At 39.4% G+C, this 21,592-nt stretch overlaps 1 protein-coding gene across 1 annotated transcript in view; it reads left to right on the forward strand.

The window, feature by feature from the left end:
• KCND1 (potassium voltage-gated channel subfamily D member 1) overlaps positions 1 to 21,297 on the forward strand; it is a 98,576-nt gene extending 77,279 nt beyond the window's left edge. Inside the window, exon 7 of the mRNA XM_072431425.1 lies at positions 16,875 to 21,297. Within this exon, the coding sequence (XP_072287526.1) occupies positions 16,875 to 17,076 (202 nt within the window). The 3' untranslated portion in view covers positions 17,077 to 21,297. The remainder of the gene's footprint in view (positions 1 to 16,874) is intronic.
• The last annotated feature ends 295 nt before the right edge of the window (positions 21,298 to 21,592 follow it).

The raw sequence follows: 21,592 nt of genomic DNA on the forward strand, positions 1-21,592 counted from the left end.
AATGCCAAGCTGCAATTTCTAAAGCTAGCAAAGTACTTTCTTGTATTAAAAGAGTAATAGACTGCAGAGATGGAGACATAATCCTGCCCCTGTACAAAGCATTGGTCAGACCACGTCTGGAATATATGCAGTCCAGTTTTGGGCACCAGTTCACAAAAAGGACATTGTGGAATTGGAGAAAGTGCACAGAAGGGCAACTAAACTAATAAAAGGAATGGAGGAGCTCAGCTATGAGGAGAGATTAGCTGAACTAAATGTCTACTTCCTTGAGTAGAGACGTTTAAGGGGGGATATGATCACCCTGTATAAATATATAAATGGGCTATATAGAGAACTCTCTTCCCCAATATTCACTTTGGGATCATTACAAGGAACAAGAAGAGGGCACTCTGCGTCTGGAGGAAAAGAAGTTTAAGCTCTGGATAAGGAAGGGATTCTTCACTGTAAGCTCTGTGAAAATGTGGAATCGGCTCCCTCAGGAAGTAGTTCCAGCAACTACTATAGATTGCTTTAAGAAAAAGCTGGATGTTTTTCTAGAAGCACAGAGTATAACTGGGTATTAAGGCTTTAAAGTAAAAATAACAGAGACTGTTGATCCAGGGAACATCAGATTGCCTCATGGAATCAGGAAGGATTTTTTTTCCCCTTTTGAAGCAAATTGTACCAGGGTTTTTTTGTTGTCTTCCTCTGGACCAACTATGTCTTATAGGGTTTTATATCTGGGATATGTTTATTTCCCAAGTGGTCGAACTTGATGGACTTTTGTCTTTTTTCAACCTAACTTACTATGTAACTATATAATCCTCACACAATACCATCTCTGAGTGGGACTTAATAACAGCTCTTCACACTAACCCAAGTTAACAACGTATATGTCCCAGTTTCTGGCACAGGTGTGATACCATCTTTAATTTACTTTACAATCTTTTTTTTTCGCAATTCCTATTTATTTAACCATACTTGTGACACATTGTCTTCCTTTGTTCGTACTCTGCAATTGGCCATGATAATCACTATACACAGTCAACCATAGTGGCAAATGATATGACCCATCCTTTGGTATGTTATCCGGTTCATGATATTAAGGATTAACAGTCCATGATGTTAATATTATTTTAGTGGTCTTGTCCAACCAGTCACCATATCTATTTGTCACTTCTGTGAGCAGACTATTTGTGCACATCTCATTGCCCATGATTTTCTGCTGCCTCTATCTCAGTCTTAGTCTTTTGGGTTGACCTCTTGCAGTTTCTGTTTAGCTCATCCAACCCTCACCTAAGACTTTTTTGACTGGCTGGCCTAGCCCGACATCAAAATGTCTCAGTTTCTTAACTATTCTTGTAGTTTCACCTGAGAACATTCATCACGCCAGGAGCAACCTGTTACAAACGGGAATCAGCCCTTGGTCTTTTAATTAGTCTCTTGCTTTGCTCACCTAACTTCACTCAAGGACACAATCAGCCCTTGGTCTTTTAGTTAGTCTCTTGCATAGCTCACCTAACTTCACCCAACGACTAAATCAGAGACAGTCTCCTAAATCAGTGAGATACGTTGCTGAGCTCTTTCTCTATCTTGTCTTACTGAAGTTACGCTCTTTTACCAAAACATACAACAGAAATGTGACAAATCCTTCTATTGCAGCAACAGGCAAGACCAAAATCTTTCTTTTATCTCTAATGCCACTGTCTAGGCTCAAACTGTACAGCAAGGTATCAGGTTATACACTTCAGATGCATTTATCTCACCTTCTCATCCCGACTTGAATTCAATATGGCAATCCCCGGAACCAACACTACTAGCCACTACTACTACTTTCCCTTAGCAACTGTACGTGATTGTCTGTCTTTGCTATGACCGCCTCTCCTCTTCTGTAGCACAACGAAACTGCTTAACAGTGTTGGTAGCAACATAGCAATTAGTGAACAAGAAAACAAAAATGGCATTGAAAGGTTTGCAGTAAAACCAAGCAAGATTCTCAACACCCATACACTTTTTGAAGCTGACACAATGCAGCTCTGTAGTCAGTGATATGTAATTAAGGTCCCCTTTTCATGCTCTATGGATTGTGTTCAGCAGCCTATACAAATGTGTGTTGCCGTGCATTGTATTTGTACATGGGAACACATGCAATAATACAACATTCTGTGGGAACATGTGTGTATTTCTAATATCTTTTTATATATGCACACAAGACCCCCCTCTTTATTAAGTTTGAACTCTGTATATGTTTCTTTATTGGGATTTCAGGTAGTTGACAATTAATGACGGGCTGTAAGAAATAGGTTTATGAGTGCCTTCATTGGCAGATGGTCACCAGGAGTCCATTCCTAACACATCAGTCAATAGGAACGCTCATCACTACTTGTAACCATTACCAACAGGATGTAATCCATTTGAAAAAAATATGATTTTCTCCTTAGCTGGTGGTCTTGTGATACCACGTGTGGCTCTGCCTCATGATGGCCACTTGCCAGTGAAAATCCTCAATGCCATATTCCATAATTGTTTCCATGAAACAGCCTGTAGAAACTGCTGCTGCACTGTGTATAGAAAAAGCTAAAAGTTCACTTGAACAAAGTTGGTATTTGGTACAAAGCAGCCAGTTGATAAAGTCCCTGACAGAGAGACTATACTGCAGACAACAGCATCTCATTGTTTTATACCAGGGGTGTCAAACTCAAATACACAGAGGGCTAAAATTAAAAACGTAGACAAAGTCGTGGGCCAATCTTGAAATTAATTGAAAATATTAAGGACGTTTTTCCTTCTCATTAGATATAAAACCTTTTCATATGGAAACAAAGAGGTTTTGCTTATCATTCAATCTGGTACAAGCCTATAATAGAGAATTTTTTTTAATCTTATTTAAGAAAAAATCTTATGCCTCTTTCTCTAATTGTAGCCTTTAGAGTTAAATTTCAATAGTAACCTTTTTTGCACAGGCTATCAATTATATTACCAATTTTCTTCTGTGAAAATCCAACCGTTCAAGTCCGTGCAAGGAAAAGTACAGAAAGAAAATACTTATTTAGGGTCCAAGCCAGATACCTGGCATCTCTTCTTGGATGCTAGTTCATCAGTGTTTGGGGTCACACTCTGAGCTAAGGAAATCCTCAGGATTTAGTGAAGGTGTTCATCAGTAAGACGACTCCTGTGCGATGTTTTGTTCATCTTCATCTTGGAGAATAGTTGCTCACACAGGTATGTGCTGCCGAACATAAAGAGCAGTTGAGCAGCTTAAGTATGGTGATAGGGCATTGTGTCAGGGATGTAATGTGGAAATTGTGCAGTGCCCAAAGCGTCATACTTTTACTTCAGCTTGTCACTACACTGGACTACACTTCAGTCAGCTCCATTTATCCCAAAAGTTTCTCTGTAATGCACAAATTTGAGTCCACTCCACGGGTGAAGACTGACAGCTGGGCAGTATCAGATGTGTCGCTGCTCTCATCCACAGCAAGGGAGAATGCAATGAAATCTTTTTCATTTTCACTCAGCTGTTTATGTAGATTTGTGGCAAGTTCACATGCATGATCAGCATTGCAAACTTTGATCATGCACTTTTTGACAAACTCACCCTCATTAAAGGGCCAGGCTGATTTTGCAAACTCTGCTGCCACAATAAAACTAGCCTTAAGAGCAGCCTCTTTGTGATATGGCTTTTGCGAACATAGTCTGCCGTGAAACCATACTTTCTTTTCATCTCCTCTACTTTCTGGCTCTTTTGCGCCATGTTTAGGTCCTTGTACTTGTCATAGTGTTTAGTTTCATAGTGTCTTCTTATATTATATTTTTTGGTTACAGCAATACTGATTCCACACACAAGACAAACAGGTCTGTCCCTTACATTTGTGAACAGATATTCTGCTTACCACTTTTATAGAAAGCTTCTGTTTTCCACCTTTCTTTTAGCCAATTTTAAGAGGAGTGAGCCTGATGACAGGTGATTAATGAATGCCAACAGAGAAGAGACGCTTGTACATCTTGACTGGCCACGGAAGATGCCTAAAAAATCTGCCTGCGCTAAACTTGAGTACACATACATTTGTTTTTTACAAGCAAAGACTTCAACTTACTTTTTTACAAGCAAAGACTTCAACTTACAGATGCTTAAACTTACAGATGATGCGATCACGACCAGCATCACTTGGATAACAGCAGGTTATGCACAGCCTGACACACAGCTATATGACACAAGGCCATGGGTCGCCAAGAAGCCCCTGTAACTCCAAAAGCTTCCTAGCACCTCCCACGTGTAGCTAAGGGGGAGTGCTGGAAATGCCAGACGTGGCCAATGCCTGCCGCTGGAACACCCTCTTCATTGAAATAAAGCCGCTACTACAATTCCCGATATTACTTGCATCTATAAAACAGTCCAATGCAGGGCCACACATAGGCAGGGAGCCCGCTGGTCACGAGTGATGCCGGGAATTGTAGTAGCAGCGCAATTTCAATGCAGCGGCGGGCCAGCTGCAGTTCATATTTAGGATTCCTTTGGGGGCCAAAAAACAAAGGACGTTGCGGGCCAGAGTTTGACACCCCTGTTTTATACTAAGTTTATTGCCGTCCAATTACTATTACAATGTAAAACAATCTAGGGGGAGTACATCGAGGTTACTTTTGATCAACAGTTTAAAAAAGACTTAGTGTATCAAGAAGACTTAGTGTATAAAGGAAAAACCCTCTTGGATGAATGGGGAAAGATTAGAACTCCTAAATGGCTTATATTATTATATTATATTATTATAGGCCCTCTAAACGAAATTCAGGAATATACAGTGCAATTGTCAGCTGCCTAAATATTCCCATTAAAAGATTCAAAAACATCTGTTGGCATAAAAAGAATACCAAATGGAATATAAAGTATAACTACCAACCACATGAAACAGGTAGAACAGGAATTCTAAATTAGTACAGTTAACTTGTTTCCTTCCATGTCCTGACAAGCCCAACCTCTCCCTTTGCACATTCATACTTACCAAGATTCCAATAGCCATGGCCCCATCTTATTGCTTACATCAAGCAGCAACTGCCCTATAGATTTCAATGAGGCATGTAAACAGGTAGCTGCACTTTGTTTAATAGTACAGTTATCCTAGATAAGATAAAAAATGTCACCAGCAGAAAGGGGACATCATAGACTCAATTTGCATACCAGGGTAAGGATAATTGTTGGCCACATGACTGTAATTTTAAGTTAAACAAAGCCACAAAGAAGTGTGACCAGGCTCAATGACTGGATGAGCCTCACCAATGTCAAAGATATCAAAAGTCACTATTCAAACAATTGCAAGACATATAGGCTGGTATGAGCATATTAGCAAAAATACATGATCGACCCTTCTTTGTTGGGGGATACCAGTCTGTATACTTGGGCTGCCTATCTGTTTGTACAAGGAGGAGGACAGATTTTGTATTTTTTTTTTACAGTTTACAGTTTTATTACAGTTTACAGTTCAAAAATTGACAAATTATTAAGAATATTAATATTACATAATATAATATTACATACACAAAAAATTAAGGTTTCTGAACACTTTCAATTTTAAAAAGTTACATTACCCTTCCTAATTCTGAAACTGTGGAAAAACGTTTCAGCGCCATGGAAAGCAATTGTTTGCTAGATCTGACCTAACAAGTTTCACTTTGGGGAATGTCTTAAAATGCTGGATGGATCCTATTTGGGTGAATGTGTTCACTAAGCAAATCATTGATAAGTACACTTTTTGAGTTCCAGATTTAGTCCAGGAAAAAACACTGTCTGGGATAATTTTGTTCTGTCTTGCATTATTTGTTCTTGGCATATTGACATAACTTTTCTGACATAGACAGATTTAGAAGGATTTTGTGCATACTTCACTTGTAAGGTTCTTTATAAACTCAACACAAAGAAACAGATTTATTGTCTGAATTCTAGATTTAGATATGGGCAAGAAATTCACCAAAAAGTCTATGGAACTTGTACAGCTTTGATATCAATACTGTAATTATAGGTATAAATTGGCAATCAGTAAAAAAAAAGTGCCACAAAGTGACTTTATCTGCAGCTGATCAAAGTACATCAATAACCAAAATGTTTAGGTTTTGGTAGAAATTTAGTATTTTATCCCATATTTTCACTTGCAGATTCGACCAGCAACAAACATTTTGCTAGAGCAACAATGTTCACTCACTGTACTATAATCTGGAGAAGCAATATTTTCGCCCTAGGACAAGCCTCTACTCCATACCATTGGGATTTGTGCTACATAGTCCAAAAGATAGCAGTGAAGAATAAAAAAATTTTACAAAAATTATAACATTTGGCAGGGACACAGTATACATGGATTAACATGATTTTTATTTTACATTTATCAAACATATAGCAAAAAAACATCCTTTCATTGAGGTTGATTAAAGTAGGTGAGTAAAGGCTGACCATCTAGAAAAGTTATTTATTTGTCTGCAAGAGCTAAATGAATGAGGTGAGGCTCCAATAACTTCAACTATTTAATCATGTACAATCAAATTCACATTTTTTTTTACCTTTCCTTGCATGTGATTGGATATTATAATTAATTTTACTAAGTAACCAGCCTAAACTCTAAGTAACCCAAGATATTAAAGAAGGCAACAAATGCATGTTTTGTTTGGTATTAAAGTGGAACTCCAGTTTCGCAATAAAAATGTTGAGCAGGCAGGACAGGTGATATCCCCTCTGCAATAAAACATACTTACCTGCCAATTCAAAATCTTTTTATAAAACATGCACAGAGCTGCACATGTACAGCTAAATTTTCAATGTCAGGATAATATTAATAATTAACAGTATTTATATAGTGCCAACATAATATGCAAATGATGACACAGGAGGAGGAGAGGACCCTGTGAAGAAAAGCTTACAATCTAAAAGGTGTGGGATGTAGCACACTATAGGAGGGGGAATATAATGATAGGACTTTGGAAATCAAAGCTGCTCAGCTTTACACCACATACAACAGAACTGACTTTAAACATTATTGATGCTTTCAGGCAGCACAGGATAGGCTGAAAATTATAGTATTAATGAATACTGTACTTGGAGTGTCTTACAGGAAATTTTTTAGCTTAAATAGGTGCATAAATAATAAATACAGGTTACATGTAAGGGAACATTATGTATTATTCACAAATATTCCATTTAGAAGAAGATTGTAAAAGAGTGGCAATTTGTGTTACCAGTAAATTACCTTGGTAGTAAAAGTTCATATAGCTCTGTATGGAGAATCTGCATTGTATTCCCTGAAACGGGGCACTGATATTTTGGGTAAACTCAGACATTCACCTGCCTTGTTTCTCCTGGATCCAGAACATTTTTGCTGCCAACCTTTACATGATTTTTCACAAATATTTATCAGCTTCCCACTAAGACTCATTTAACTTTTCCCCCTTTTGTACATCTCTCCTATTCTCTCTTTTCTTTCTTTTTTTTGCTATACGTAATTAAGCATTGTTGAGGAGGTCTTCCTAAAGGTTATGCTCATTGGCAAGTCCTTCCAGTAATATTGGAGAAGTATGACGATTTAAAATAGGTTGTGTTAAACCCTATAAGAGTGCATATAGATCTTGGCACGGGCTTTGGTCTAAGCTTATTTTATTTAGTTTCCCTGTAGTTGGGCCTGTCACCTGTAACCTTTGCATTTTATACAATATGTAAGTGTATGTGATTGTTCTTATTGCCACTATTCTGCAATAATACTTTATTAATAATATTATTATTATTCATATTATTATTAATAATAATATTAATATTATTAATATTAATAATACTGTTTTGAAAAGAGAAAATAACAGGATTCACTGGATCAGAGAGGATAAAAATACAATGCTGTTGTGGGTAAACAGTGGTAAAACATCATAGCTTACAAGAGCTTTGGCTGTGCGTGGCCAGCCAAAGGGGGCAGCTGATAATATTTCACCCTCTAAAACAGAGGTTTGTTTTAGATCTGGCCCCCAAATGTCCTTTTTTTGGCCCCCAAAGGAATCCTAAATATGAACTGCAGCTGGCCTGCCGCTACATTGAAATAGCGCCACTACTACAATTCCTGGCATCACTCACATCTATAAACCAGCGGGCTCTATACCTATGAGTGGCCCTGCATTGGACTGTTTTATAGACACAACTAATGCTGGCAATATTAGTAGCTGCGCTATTTCAATGAAGAACAAGTTCCAGTGGCAGGCAACTTATAAGATTTAGCTCCGCATTGGCCGCGTCTGGCATTTCCAGCACTCTCCCTTCAGCTGTACTTTTCCTTGCTACTCCAAGGCATGGACTTGAATGGTTGGATTTTTATAGAAGAAAATTGTTAATATTATTGTTAGCCTGTGCAAAAAGGTTACCATTGCAATTTAATTCTGAAGGCTACAAATAGAGAAAGAGGCATAAGATTTTTTTTTTTTTTTTAATTTTATAATTTTATTTTTTATTCAGTGAACAGTCATACATACTGGTTTTGAACAATAAAACATACAAATCACCAACATAGTTATTGTCTTCCGCATCACAAACTTATTATTAACAAATAAAACAGAATGACTGAACACAGGCAATTTTCAAATTATTAACAAAAACAACAAAAGAGAGAAATAGAAAAATAGAAATCAAAATAGAGGAAGAGGGGGAGGGAGAGGAGGGGGAGGGGCACGGCATTGCAGGCCAGATTGAATAAAGGCCAAATTTAACACAGTAGGGAACACATAGCAATAATTCAATGATATCCTCTGTATTCAAAACAGATCGTCGACATTATCAGCCTCACTGCAGACTGAAAGGTATGCTTGGGTAGTGGTATATTGTATCCAATAGAACCAAGTTTTTCGGAATTTATCCGATCTACCGTCCCGGCTGGTAATAAGGTCTTCTATTGCCATAATGTCATTTACTCTTCTAAACCATTGTGACAAGGTGGGAGGAGAGGATTGTTTCCATAGGGCCGGAATACAGGCCTTAGCAGCATTTAAAAGATTTTTGAGTAAAGAAGCATGGTATTTCTTTTTAGACCAATCATTCAAATGTAAAAGGGCTAGCTCCGGGCTTTTACATATATCTACCTCTGTCAATTCTTCAATAACCGCCGCCACCCCTGACCAGAAAGATTGCAACTTAGAGCACTCCCAGAATATATGAAACAGGCTGCCAGCAGCCGCTTCACAACGCCTAAATCTATCATCTACTCCCGGATACATTTTGGCTAACACAGTCAGCATTCTGTACCACCACGTGAGCAATTTATAGTTCAGTTCCTGATAAGAGTTGCTAAGAGCGGCTTTATGACCCGTGTATAGGAGACGATCCTGCTGTTCTGGGGAGAACGTGGTGTCAAGGTCACCTTCCCATTTGCGTAAAAATGGTAACCTTGAAGTCGAGGGGGCAATATCCGTCAATACCATCTGGTAGGCACCAGAGAGAGTCCCCATAATGGTGCCCCGGGCCACACATACCCCCTCCACCTGTGGTAGGGAGCGCACAAACCTGGATGGCGGTGGGAGAAAGTGAAGAAAATGACGCAGCTGTAAGCTGCGCCATGGTCCCAGCTCTGGAAGCTTATGAGCAGTTGTCAAATCAGAAATAGGTGCCCACTCCGTGCCTCTCAAAAAAAGAGATGCTCTGAAAATTCCCCGCTCCCTCCATGAGCGAAACCTTGGGTCTGATGCGCCTGGGGGAAACCCCGGGTGTCCCAGAATAGGAGACAATGGAGAAGGGTAAGTACACACACCAGAGAATCTGAAATATTTCTGCACAACGCGGAGGGTTGTTCCTATCAGCGGTAGCTTGAGAATGGGAGATAGTGTGTCTGGAGGGGACCACATGGCCCCTGCTAACAGGAGATTAGCAATGGCTCCCTCAAGCATCACCCATGGCTTATAGCCTCCGTTTCTGCACCAGTCTATCAACCGCCCCACATGTGTAGCCTGGTGGTACAATAGAGGATCAGGAAAAGCAATACCTCCACGTACTTTAGGCAACCTTAGAATCCGTCGCCCAATGCGAGGACTGTCAGCCCCCCAGACAAAGCGAAGAAACTCCTGCCTAAACCTGCAGAGTACCTGTTGTGGGACATAAACCGGGAGGGTTTGAAGCAAATATAGCAATCTGGGCATAATATTCATTTTCAGAATGTTGCATCTACCGAACCAGGAAAATGCATCTTGCTTCCACCACTGCAGGTCCCGTCTCACCCTGTTTAGTAGAGGCAAAAAGTTCAGGTTAACCCTGCCCTAACGGAGTTACCTGCCCTGACGGAGATCCCTGCCCTAACAGAGTTACCTGCCCTAACAAGGATCCCTGCCCGATTGTCCCCTTCTGTAAGTGAACAGAAGGGGACAATCAATGGCATAGAGTGATCAGAAGGGGACAGTCAATGGCATAGAGTGATCAGAAGGGGAATATGAAGTCTTCTTCATGGAAAAATAAGACATCCCCCTGAAAATAAGACCTAGGGCATATTTTGGCATTTCAAAAAATATAAGACAGTGCCTTATAATCGGGGAAACAGGGTATGACCCGCCTGAATAAGCAAACCTTGTATGTAACATTTGTGCGCTTCCCATAGGTGAAGTGGATTATCCACAGAGGTAGCATTAATTGAGAAGTATGACCTGAGCTCAGTCTCCATTTTTTCACGTATCTCCGGTGTATCCAACAAGGAGTCATTTAGTCTCCAGGAGGAAGATTTTGGCTCAGTAGGCCAAGCCCGCACAGTCAAGGCAATCGGGGCGTGATCTGAGATAGAAATCACACCCACGTCTGCAGATATCACTGTCGCTATTGAGGAGTGTTTGATGAGAAAGAGGTCAATTCTGGAGTAAGTTTTGTGCATGTAAGAATAGAAGGTGAAGTCTTTCTCAGTGGGGTGTAGGATACGCCATATATCTACTAGTTGATGCGTGTGTAGGAGGCGTTTGATCTTCCCCAGGGCTGCTTCAGACATAGCTGAAGCACCCCTGGTTACATCCACCAAAGGATTGGGGGCAAAATTAAAGTCACCACCCACAATCAGTGTGCCTTCGCTAAAATCTTAAATAACTTTGAGTAGGGATTCCAAAAATAATACCTGGCCATTGTTGGGAAAGTAAACATTGACAAAGGTATAGAGGTGAATCAATTGACCCCTTAATCATAACATATCTACCCTCAGGATAAGTGCAACAAGCTAGCAGCGACCAACGAACCGATTTATGAAACAAGATACATACTCCTTTGGATTTGGACTCATACTATGATATGACTTATCAAAATAGCGATCAGTCATTTTCTGTACATGCCCATATTTAAAGTGGGTTTCTTGTAAGAACGCCACTTGACACTTACATCTATACAGTTCCCAAAGAACTATGGAACGTTTAAGTGGGGAATTCAGCCCTTTTACATTGTGAGTGAGGTAATTTGCAATGCCATGGGTGGGAGGAGAGGAGGGGATTGGGTTAGACACAAAAAAAAAGAAGAAAAAGGAAAAAAAAAGCAAAGATAAAGAAAATGAAAAAAACTAACTAATCTTATTGGCTCCAAAATTATAAAAATTCCCTTCTAAGAAGAAGGAGCCGACCTAAGTGGCGAGGAGGTACTCCACAGTGACGAGCATGTGCTCGCCAGCGGCTATAACAACCACATAGCATCGAGAGCCCGCCAATAAACAACCCATGTAAACAGTAAACAACTCTATACCCACATAGTAACAATAGCAGCTAATAGGCACTCTCAAGTACAGTTTCAACGACATATTTTCTAAACGATGAGTGCATTTAATGGCTCGTTTCCAGGCTACTACTAAGACATGGATCCGGATCTCCCGGGAGCCCCCCACATATACACATAGAATGGCCCCGGAAAGACCCACCCCCACCAAATCGCCTGAGCCGGTAATAACCACATACACATTCATGTACAGCTAGCAGTAATACTCAGGTAGCATATAGTATACAGCAGCAAGAAAAAACCCTTCCAGTGCAAAATTAGCATTCTAACATAGAACAATGGCAACCTGAATAAGGCCCGCCATGCTAACTATATCGCCCATGTCATCAGCAGAACAATAAGCTCACATGTATTGTCCCAATACTTAAGTTTCCTTATGGCCAATATGTGGGCGGAGCAGTAGGCCCGTACGGCCGGTCTGCCGTCTGCTCAGGATGCCCTGTGGTCTCGTGATCCTTGAGGAAGTAGAAGGGACCTCAACAGGTATGGCCAACCAGTCTGGGAGATCAATTGGTGGCAGCTGCAAAAATTCAAATAGAGCTGGAAGTTGAGAGTGTCTATGTAATGCAAAGACAGAGTCACCTTTAGTGATCACCAAATGAAATGGATAGCCCCATCTGTAGGAAGCTTGTGAAGTACGGATGACATCCAGTAGGGGTCGCAGGACCCGGCGCATTCTCAACATGCTGCTGGAAAGATCTGGTAGCAATTGTATAGGTGCCCCATCAAAGTCCAAAGGACCAGTCCGCCATGCTTGACGCATTATTTCTTCTATATTATTATAAAACTGTACACGACATATTACATCCCTGGGCAGGGATCTACCAACATCCCGCGGTCCATTCACCCGATGTACTCTATCTAATTAAATTCTCAATACGAGCAGCCAACTCATTCACCACCCCTGCTAAGTCATCTTTAGAAGGAAGTTGATTCAATCTAGTTTCCAAGTGCCCAGTAGAAAAGACACTTACTTGAGAATCCATATGAGCAGCTATAGATGCAGTGAGTAGCATAGGAGTGAGAGGGTACGGATCTACTGTGCAAAGAGGCTCAGGAGAAGCTGTAGGAGAAGCAGCAGGGGCATCCTCATCAGAGTCAGCATTCCTGTGAGATGAGGCACGCTGCGGCGCCATCTTGGATTCCCCAGCCGTTGCAGGAGAGTCAGCAGCCGGAGGAAAGAACTGCCTGAGGCCACGGTGCTTCTGAGCTCTGGAAGCACCTGGCGTCTTCTGCTTATGAGGCATGAGCGGGTGAGTCAGAAAAGCACAGAGTGGGGAGACCAGACTGAAGAAAAGCCCTGAGCTGCATGGGGCTCACAGTAAGTGTGTGCTTAAGCCGCCATATCATATTTTTTCTTATAATTAAAAAAAAATGTTATGCCTCTCTCTAAGTTTGTTCCAGATTGAATGTTAAGTACAACCTCTTTGTTTCCATATGAAAAGGTTTTATATCCAATGAGAAGGAAACATTTTTTCATTTTTTAAATAAATTTCAAGGTTGGCCCACGACTTTGTCTACATTTTTAATTTTGTCCCCCTGTGTATTTGAGTTTGACACCCCTGCTCAAGAAACAGACCCATAACCCAGGGGTGTTAAACTCTGGCCCCCAGCGTCGTTTTTTTGGCCCCCAAAGGAATCCTAAATATAAACTGCAGCTGGCCCTCCGCTGCATTGAAATAGCGCCGCTACTACAGTTCCCGCCATCACTCGTGTCTACAGACCAACGGGGTCTCTTCCTATGTGTGGCCCTGCATTGGACTGTTTTATAGATGCAAATAATGCTGGGAATTTTATTAGCGGCACTATTTCAATAAAGAGGGAGTTCCGTTGGTGGGCCACTCATAAAATTTAGCTCTGCATTGGCCACGTCTGGCATTTCCAGCACTCTCCTTCAGCTCTACTTTTCCTTGCTACTCCAAGGTGTGGACTTGAATGGTTGGATTTAATTATTTTATTATTGTTAGCCTGTGCAAAAAGTTTACCATTGAAATTTGACTCAGAGGCCCTAATTCATGAAGCAGAATCGGACGCTCAATCGCGCATTCGTATTCGCGATCCGAAATCGTACGCCGTCGCGCAGTTCAGCAACTGAAAAACAGCTGAAATCTAATCGCCTTAATTGGCAGATTCGCGACCCCTATTGCTCATTATTATCAAGGCAGGAATCCGGCTTGCAGTGAGGAGGCGAGTGTACGAGCGCACTCGACTCCGGACCGCAGGAAACCGCGCTTGCTGGTCGCGCATAAGTTCGCGCTTCCAGCGAGCGCGGATTTCATTGATGAATCAGGGCCAGAAGGTTACAAACAGAAAAAAAGGCATAACATTTTTTCTTAAATAAAATTTTAAACAAATTCTTATGCGTTTTTCTTTATTATAGGCTTGTTCAAGGTTGAATGTGAAGCAAAACCTCTTTGTTTCCATATGAAAAGGTTTTATATCTAATGAGAAGGAAAAACTTCCTCAATGTTGTCAATAAATTTCAAGGTTGGCCCGCAACTTTGTCTAGGTTTTTAATTTTGGCCCACTGTGTAATTGAGTTTGACACCCCTGCCATAACTTATACAAAGCATTATGATGCAGTCTTATATTATATCACATGCACATACTCCCACCATGTGGCCAAATTTATACAGAAGAAAATGTTCATGGCCAATAATAACTTTCCCAAAAGCAACAATAAAATATATATCATAATTTGGAATAGTTTATTAGTTAGTTTGAAAAATGGATCTTAAAATTATTTTCCAGGCAAGCCTTAACTCCCTAAAACCCATCCATCAATATGTTATATATATAGATAGCCTTTGGCAAGTAGATTTAAATGTATTACATAACTACTGGAGAATGCATCTGGAAAAGAACTATAACTAGAATTAATTAAAGGGATTCATAATGTAAAAAAAAATAAAAATCTATGAAAACTTTTAAAGAAAACACTGGAATAGTCTATACTTATGCCATGGGTACCAAAAGCAATGTGTCACATTTATTAAAGCACTTACCAAAAGGGTAGATTTAATCCTGTGTATGAAATGTCACGGAGAGAGTGAAAGCCTTACCCCACTTGGCTGCAAAGCAGACACTTTGACAGATTGGCATTGACAGATTAACACTGACAAAATAAATCTCATTTACCAAGCATTTACCAATGCTTTTTTGAGTCTAGAAGGAACATGGTTTCCACGGACGACGGCTCCGTGCACGTGTGTGATGGAGGGGGAGGATCTTTGAGAACGCCGTCTGCATATACAACAGAGTTCTCTCAGATCTCCCTGCTCTTCCACACAGACAGGAACCATGTGCTCCTCCCCCTGCTGAATATGCATACCTGCCAGTGGCCGGATCTGGATTACAGAAATCTACTAAGGTACCATTGAAACTTTTTCTAGTTCTTTAGACAAGTTCAGAAAAAGTTTAATTATTTGTACAGCTTCTTTATAAGCCACATATGTTTTCTATATCCTTTAGGCTATCAAACCCTATATACACATATTTGCCACTGTACTACTGTGAATGTTGAGGAGAGGATTACCAGCTCACAACACATTTATTAAGGATACCACTATATCTATCTGCAGCAACTCCATGAGGTACCTTTTATATTAGTTCAGAATAATGAAAGAAATAAATATAATTATGTTGGACGTGGTATGTACGGTTTTGGGTTATCCCATGATGGAGGCTAAGCCATACTTTACATACCATTTACCACAAGCAATATTAATCCCAAATATATATAATACAATTAATTCTCATTTCCATTGATCTAGATACCAATACCATCAATATCCAAACACAGATGATTAAGCCATCACCCCTGAAGAAGCCAAACTAGGCGAAACGCGTTGGGTGCAACCATTAACACAATCATAGTGTTTTGGAATGAAAGATAACCTAATCTTTTCTTTGTATATGATGTGTTAAGTTGAACTATGTCTAGGGCCATATATGGCCACTTCAAAAAGTCTGTGGATTATGCACCTTATGTTTATGTGATTTATACAAATGCAACTAAAGGTACCTTTGTATATCCTGGAACTATGTTAGTTGCTTTATGTATATAGCTGTATCACTAATTTGTTTGTTTTTGTATGACAAATAATCGATTGTCAATACCTGTAAATTGATGAACTACCAATGGATATATTCAATATAGGATTTTGTTTTGTGCAAAAAACCCTGCTTTCTTCTCTTTTATTCTCATTGTACTGTTTCTAGAAGGAACATAGTAAGCATTTTACTTTACGTTTCCCCTTGCTGTCCCAGCAGCAATCATGCTCTTCTACTTTTCAATTACTTCGGGTTGTGGGCAGGTCCTTGATGTCGTTATGTTCAATGCAGGTCTACTGGTCCTCCATTGTAGAGAATGACATCAGTACCTGGGACCATGGCCTACATTGGCTTATGAGTCTGTGAGGGACTTGTACAGCAAAACCTTTTCTTCAAGTTTGGATGAGGGGTTAGGGCCATTGTCATGCTTTGATAGATTTTTTTTTTGTTCTCATTAGGGAGATACACACTTCAAGGGATTATAGGGGTTGAGGGGTAAATTCAAAAGTCTGAAAGAAAAACAACACAAAACAATCTTAGTATAAAACATATAAGAGGTATTATTTATAAATCTTTTAAACTGTATGTCACTATCTTAGCCATAATTTGTTAAACAAATTAAAACAGTTAATTTAAACATAGTAACAAACACAGTTAATTTAATGTTTTTCTTTGTAGGATTTAGTTTGGAAATTGTATGGATTCTTTATGTGATTCTAAGCAATATTCCCACCTGGGATATAGAAAATGTAGTAGTTTATTTATTGTTTTTTTGTGTTTTTCTGTTCTGTAGATTTATTGTCTGTTTATCACCAAGACAGAAAGCATTGGGTAATCCAAGTGATTTCTCTCATTTAGAAGGGTTTTACTTTTACAGTTGCATTCAAAACTAAGAAAACTACATTCTTGCAATGCATACACTAATATTTCTTAATAAAAGAATGCCTAGTTAGCAGCAAAATAAATCCAACATGCTACAAATGAGCTGATGGACAAAAGAGGAGTTAATGTAAAGGTATCTGTCTGTACTTTTCTCTGTGGGTAGCTTTGTTCATACATCTAAAGTTGCTTTGTTTTTGTCTCTCTTTATACCCTGCCTGCTTAGCCGCTCCAGCCTCAATGCCAAAACCTATGGGAACATGAAGCTGAATTGTGAGAAGTCGGATCTTACAGCTGCCATCATCAGCATCCCCACTCCCCCTGCCAACACACCAGATGAGCCATCCACACCCAGTCCTGGCGTCCTGAGGAATTCCAGTGTTACTGCCAGATACTACCAGGAGACTGTCAGGATTTCCAGCTTGTAGGGTCTGGTATTCTTCTGGAACTAGTGATGTATCAAACACACTGTGACCCCCAAACCTATACTGACACCTCACAATCACAATATACCAGACAATCAACTCATGTGGCAAGATGAAGGAGACACAAAAGACATAATATTAGTTTCTAACACAATGTCCACAACACACAAGGATGCTGCTGCACAATGGTGACATTGTATAAAAACATGACATCTTTTGAAACAAAACCTTGCATTTGATCGCTACATGCTTATATATCAGCCCAAATCACACAACTTAAATTCCTCCATTTTGTAGACACAGATTGACGCGCCTTGCAAGAGCCTTAAAGTACAACTAAAGGCTGTGCTTCAAAAACGGGTCATAGAAGAAGTGGTGTTGATGTAACATTGGAGGTATTAAAAAAGCACATACACATATCTAGGCATTTCATGATTGCTTTCATCCAACAACGTTATCTTCATAACTAGAATTCAGCAAGAATCATGAAGAATGCTAGAGACAATATGTAAATTACCCTGTTCTTATACGAAGCAGAGGTACTTGTTTTCTAGGTATATCATTTTATTAGGAACTAGTAATATTACTGGACATGAATTGGATGCTACTGAAATCCCTAAATAGCCTGACTCTATTAAGATTCTTTTTGATGACATACACACAGACATAGTATAACGTATCCTCTTGTGTTTTTAGGACACTTTCAGTATTCATGGTATAACATAAATCAATATTCTATTACCTAAATAAATTCCAAACAGCACTCTGTAGACATACCAACACATATGCATAGCACAGTATATGTCTGCAGTTGTGGCAAGGCGTGGGAGTTTGCATGGATATACACAGCATTGTATACAGCATGTGGGTGTACAAGTTTGTACAGCACTGAATAAATGAAAGGCAGTTTATTATAGGCACCTGTGATCCAGTGCATAGGACAGTGGAGTAAAAAAATGCATTATTGAAGAAAAATTTGTAATTTTTTTTCCACCTGTATTTCTGGTTTGTTTGGCCATCACTGGATACTTGTGTAAAAATTGAGTAAGAGAACTTGCGGGAGTAAAGAACTGCTAGGAGCTCTTGAGAGGAGTCACAAGGCACTGTGTAGGTCAAGCAGAATATAGTCATAAGTAACAAATGTGCTTTTTATTGGTAGCTCAGCATATAAAGCAGACACCATGCTGCTTCCATAAACATGTGATTCTTATTTTCTTAGTGAAGAATAACCTTTTTCAGGTGAAGTTTCTAAAGAAGAATATGACTTGCTGTCTATATATCTATGAGCTTTAATATGGGGCTAAAACTTTGTTGCTTTTAAAAAGTGTGTATATCCATGGGAAAATAATGAGAGCTACTACTATACATGTTTGTGTGTGATTTCTACCAGAAATTTTTTTTGTCAGGTCAGAGATTTCCATTTACCTGCCATTGGTTTTGGGTTCAGTTTTTTTATAAATATGGGTAGATTAAAAAAACTTATTTACGTAGGGCAGGCACATGCAGGCCAGTAATTCACTAAACATAACATTCACAGTTACATGCCCATTCCGTGTCATTCTACATTTTACATGTCATCCTATTAGCTCCCATGCTCTATGCACTCACACATACCCCCCAGGCTAATCAAAGAATATTCTCATGACATTAGTCACTTGGTTCTCATTGAACTGACAATTCTGTAGCCTAAAAAAATGCACAAATGGAGAGGTAATCTATGCACATGTAATAATATTCTATATATACAGTGGGGGAAAGGGTCTTTGAATTTCAACTTGGGACACATTGCACATATCTGTGTACAAAGTCTAGTATATACATGAATGTACAGAACTGTAGATAAATATGGGTGTACAGCACAGGACACATCTATATGGGGGTAAAGGTTAAGTATAGATATATGGGCACATGTATATGTATGCACAGCAATCTGTAGATATACCAACACATATGCATAGCACAGTATATGTCTGCAGTTGGGGAAAGGCATGAGACTCTGTGTAGGTATACACAGCATTGAATATGTGGATGTCAAAGTATGTACAGCAATGAATAAATGAAAGGCAAATGTGTTTTTGGGTATCTGATGCAGAGCAGGGTGGCATTTTGGAGACTATGCATATCAAAGCAGGGTGGTGGGCACTAACCACCAACCTGGTAACAAAGGGAAAGATTTGGTAGGAGCTTTTGACTCAGGGACACGCTGATTTTACTCTTCCTTTTTCACCGGTCTGGATGTTTAAGGCCTAGTAGATCATACTTTGCATCTAGTGGCCAACGCATGCCACCAGCCACCACTGTGTCTACCACCTGCAAATACGTTACCAACGCCAAAACATGGAAGCTAATAGCAAGGAGCACATTGTCGGTTCTTTTGTTTTCTAGAAAAAAAATGTCACTGTGCATTTATCAGGTACAATGTCACTGTTTGATTGTTGTGCAATCATAGCATGACCTTGGACAAAACAGGTCGCACACAGTGATTTATGGCACTTTGGTGTTGGTGTGGTGTTAGTGTATTTAGATGGCATAAAGCCATCTGCAGGCTTTTACAGTGCATTCTAAAAGCCTGTCTATGCATGTTATGACTTTCATATATGCACACATGGGCATAATTCACACAGCCATATATAGAGGGGGGTTTATGGGGATCAAAAGCTTGTCCAGGTACCGTTCTAGGTACCTGTCCAAACAGCAAAGAAAAACAATGGATATTGAAGATTATTTTTCACTGTATTGCTTGTTACTAATATAAAGACTGTTACACAGGCCTTATCACGTGATAACAGTCTATAAAGCTTTGCTCAGTCCTCTCTCAGCGTTTGACATGTAGATATACAATGTATGATGTTGATTTACAGACTACAGCTCTTTATTTAGAAGAATACCTGCACAATAAAAATATATAAAACCTGCAGGACATATTCTATAATGGTAAGATCTGCAAAGCTTCCTGGCCTTCAACACATGCAAGCCCCCTATCTGTTCATCCAAAGTTGAAATTTATTTTATATAGTTTGCTTTTATTTGTAAACACTAGTGGGAGGAATTTTCTCAAGCTTTTAACAATCTCTGAAGCAGTTTTCCAGAAGCAGGATCTCTAATTGACCACACTGCAAACTCCCCCTCGTACGAGCTTTGAAATATGAAAGAAAGAAAACTAATAGACCTTTTACTGGCTGCATTTAGCTGGCTATAAAAAAAAAGATAGGTAGGACTGATCTGGAAGAAATTTGGGAGCTGTCATTGCTAACTTGCTTTTAAAGATGGAAGGTACAGGGTTGTCTTCCTTATGGGTCCTTCATTATTTGGTAGACCACTGACCTGCAAAAGACATGTGTGTAAGGAGGCCCATATTATAGCTAAGAACCTACTAGATAGTGAGGAAAATGACAGCCTTGGAACATGCATTCTTAGGAATAAATAATCAGTGACAGCTTCTATGTTTCTTTGCTGACAAGTACTCTTTTAACTAGTTAAATATAAGCTGTGTGGACTACCACAGTACAATTTAAAAAAAAACAATCGCAGAACATATAAAATGTTTTCGGCCCCTCAAAATGCCAAGTTTACACCAAACTATACTTAAAGGTTCTGCCCTATCCAAACATTTTAAAATAGTTTTCAAAGCAATCTGGCACAGGTATGTCCATTAGATATACTTTCAATTTACCTTCATTTGCTCTACATCTTTGTGCAGATTTAAGGAGGGAGCTGTGTTTGATCTCTTTGTACAGGGCTTTTGATGCAGCTGGACTCTATTTGGATGGCTATAGTTGCTCCTTTGGGAGGAGAATGTTATCCATAGGACATACCTGGGATTTTACACGTGTAAGCTGTGGAGGAAGTATGGCACCCTTGCAGTAGCACAGACAAGAATGGGTGATTGATTGCTGTAAGCTCTGAGCACTATATATGATTTTCTGGACAGGCACCTGTTCTCAGGAAATCTCGGCTCCAATGAACACCACAATCCTTCTCTGTGAGCAGCTACATCCCCCTGCCTCCTCTTCATCTCAGTTGTCCCTGTCCCTCCAATGGTCCCATGCAGAGCTGTCTGTCACTATTTTGTCTTCCATGCATGTTAAATGTCTGCCAGACATCACTGTGGGTTTGGGTGGGGAGTATGTTTCAGACTTTGCATCCCATATGTTCTTCTCAATCGTTTCTTTTGATGATAAGGAACAAAAAAGTCTAATAAAGAATAAAATAATTTAAAATTAATTCAACTGGAGTTGTTATTTCATTCTACAAAACTTCAAGATTACAAATACAAGATGTTACAAGATGTTACTTATTGATAACTATTTTGTCTAACATTCTACATATTAAAAAAATGAAAAGTATATTTCCATTTTAAAGTCTAAACATATCCTACCACAAGATCTTAGATAATATGATGCTAGTTGAATTCAGAGACACGCAGTTTACAATATGAAATTGTGTAACTGGTCATTTCTGTTTGGCCTAACTATTTATGGTACAATTTTTTTTTCAAAGTGTACATAAGCCCTAACAA

The sequence above is a fragment of the Pyxicephalus adspersus genome, chromosome Z (assembly GCF_032062135.1).
Source record: "Pyxicephalus adspersus chromosome Z, UCB_Pads_2.0, whole genome shotgun sequence".
NCBI lineage: Eukaryota > Metazoa > Chordata > Amphibia > Anura > Pyxicephalidae > Pyxicephalus > Pyxicephalus adspersus.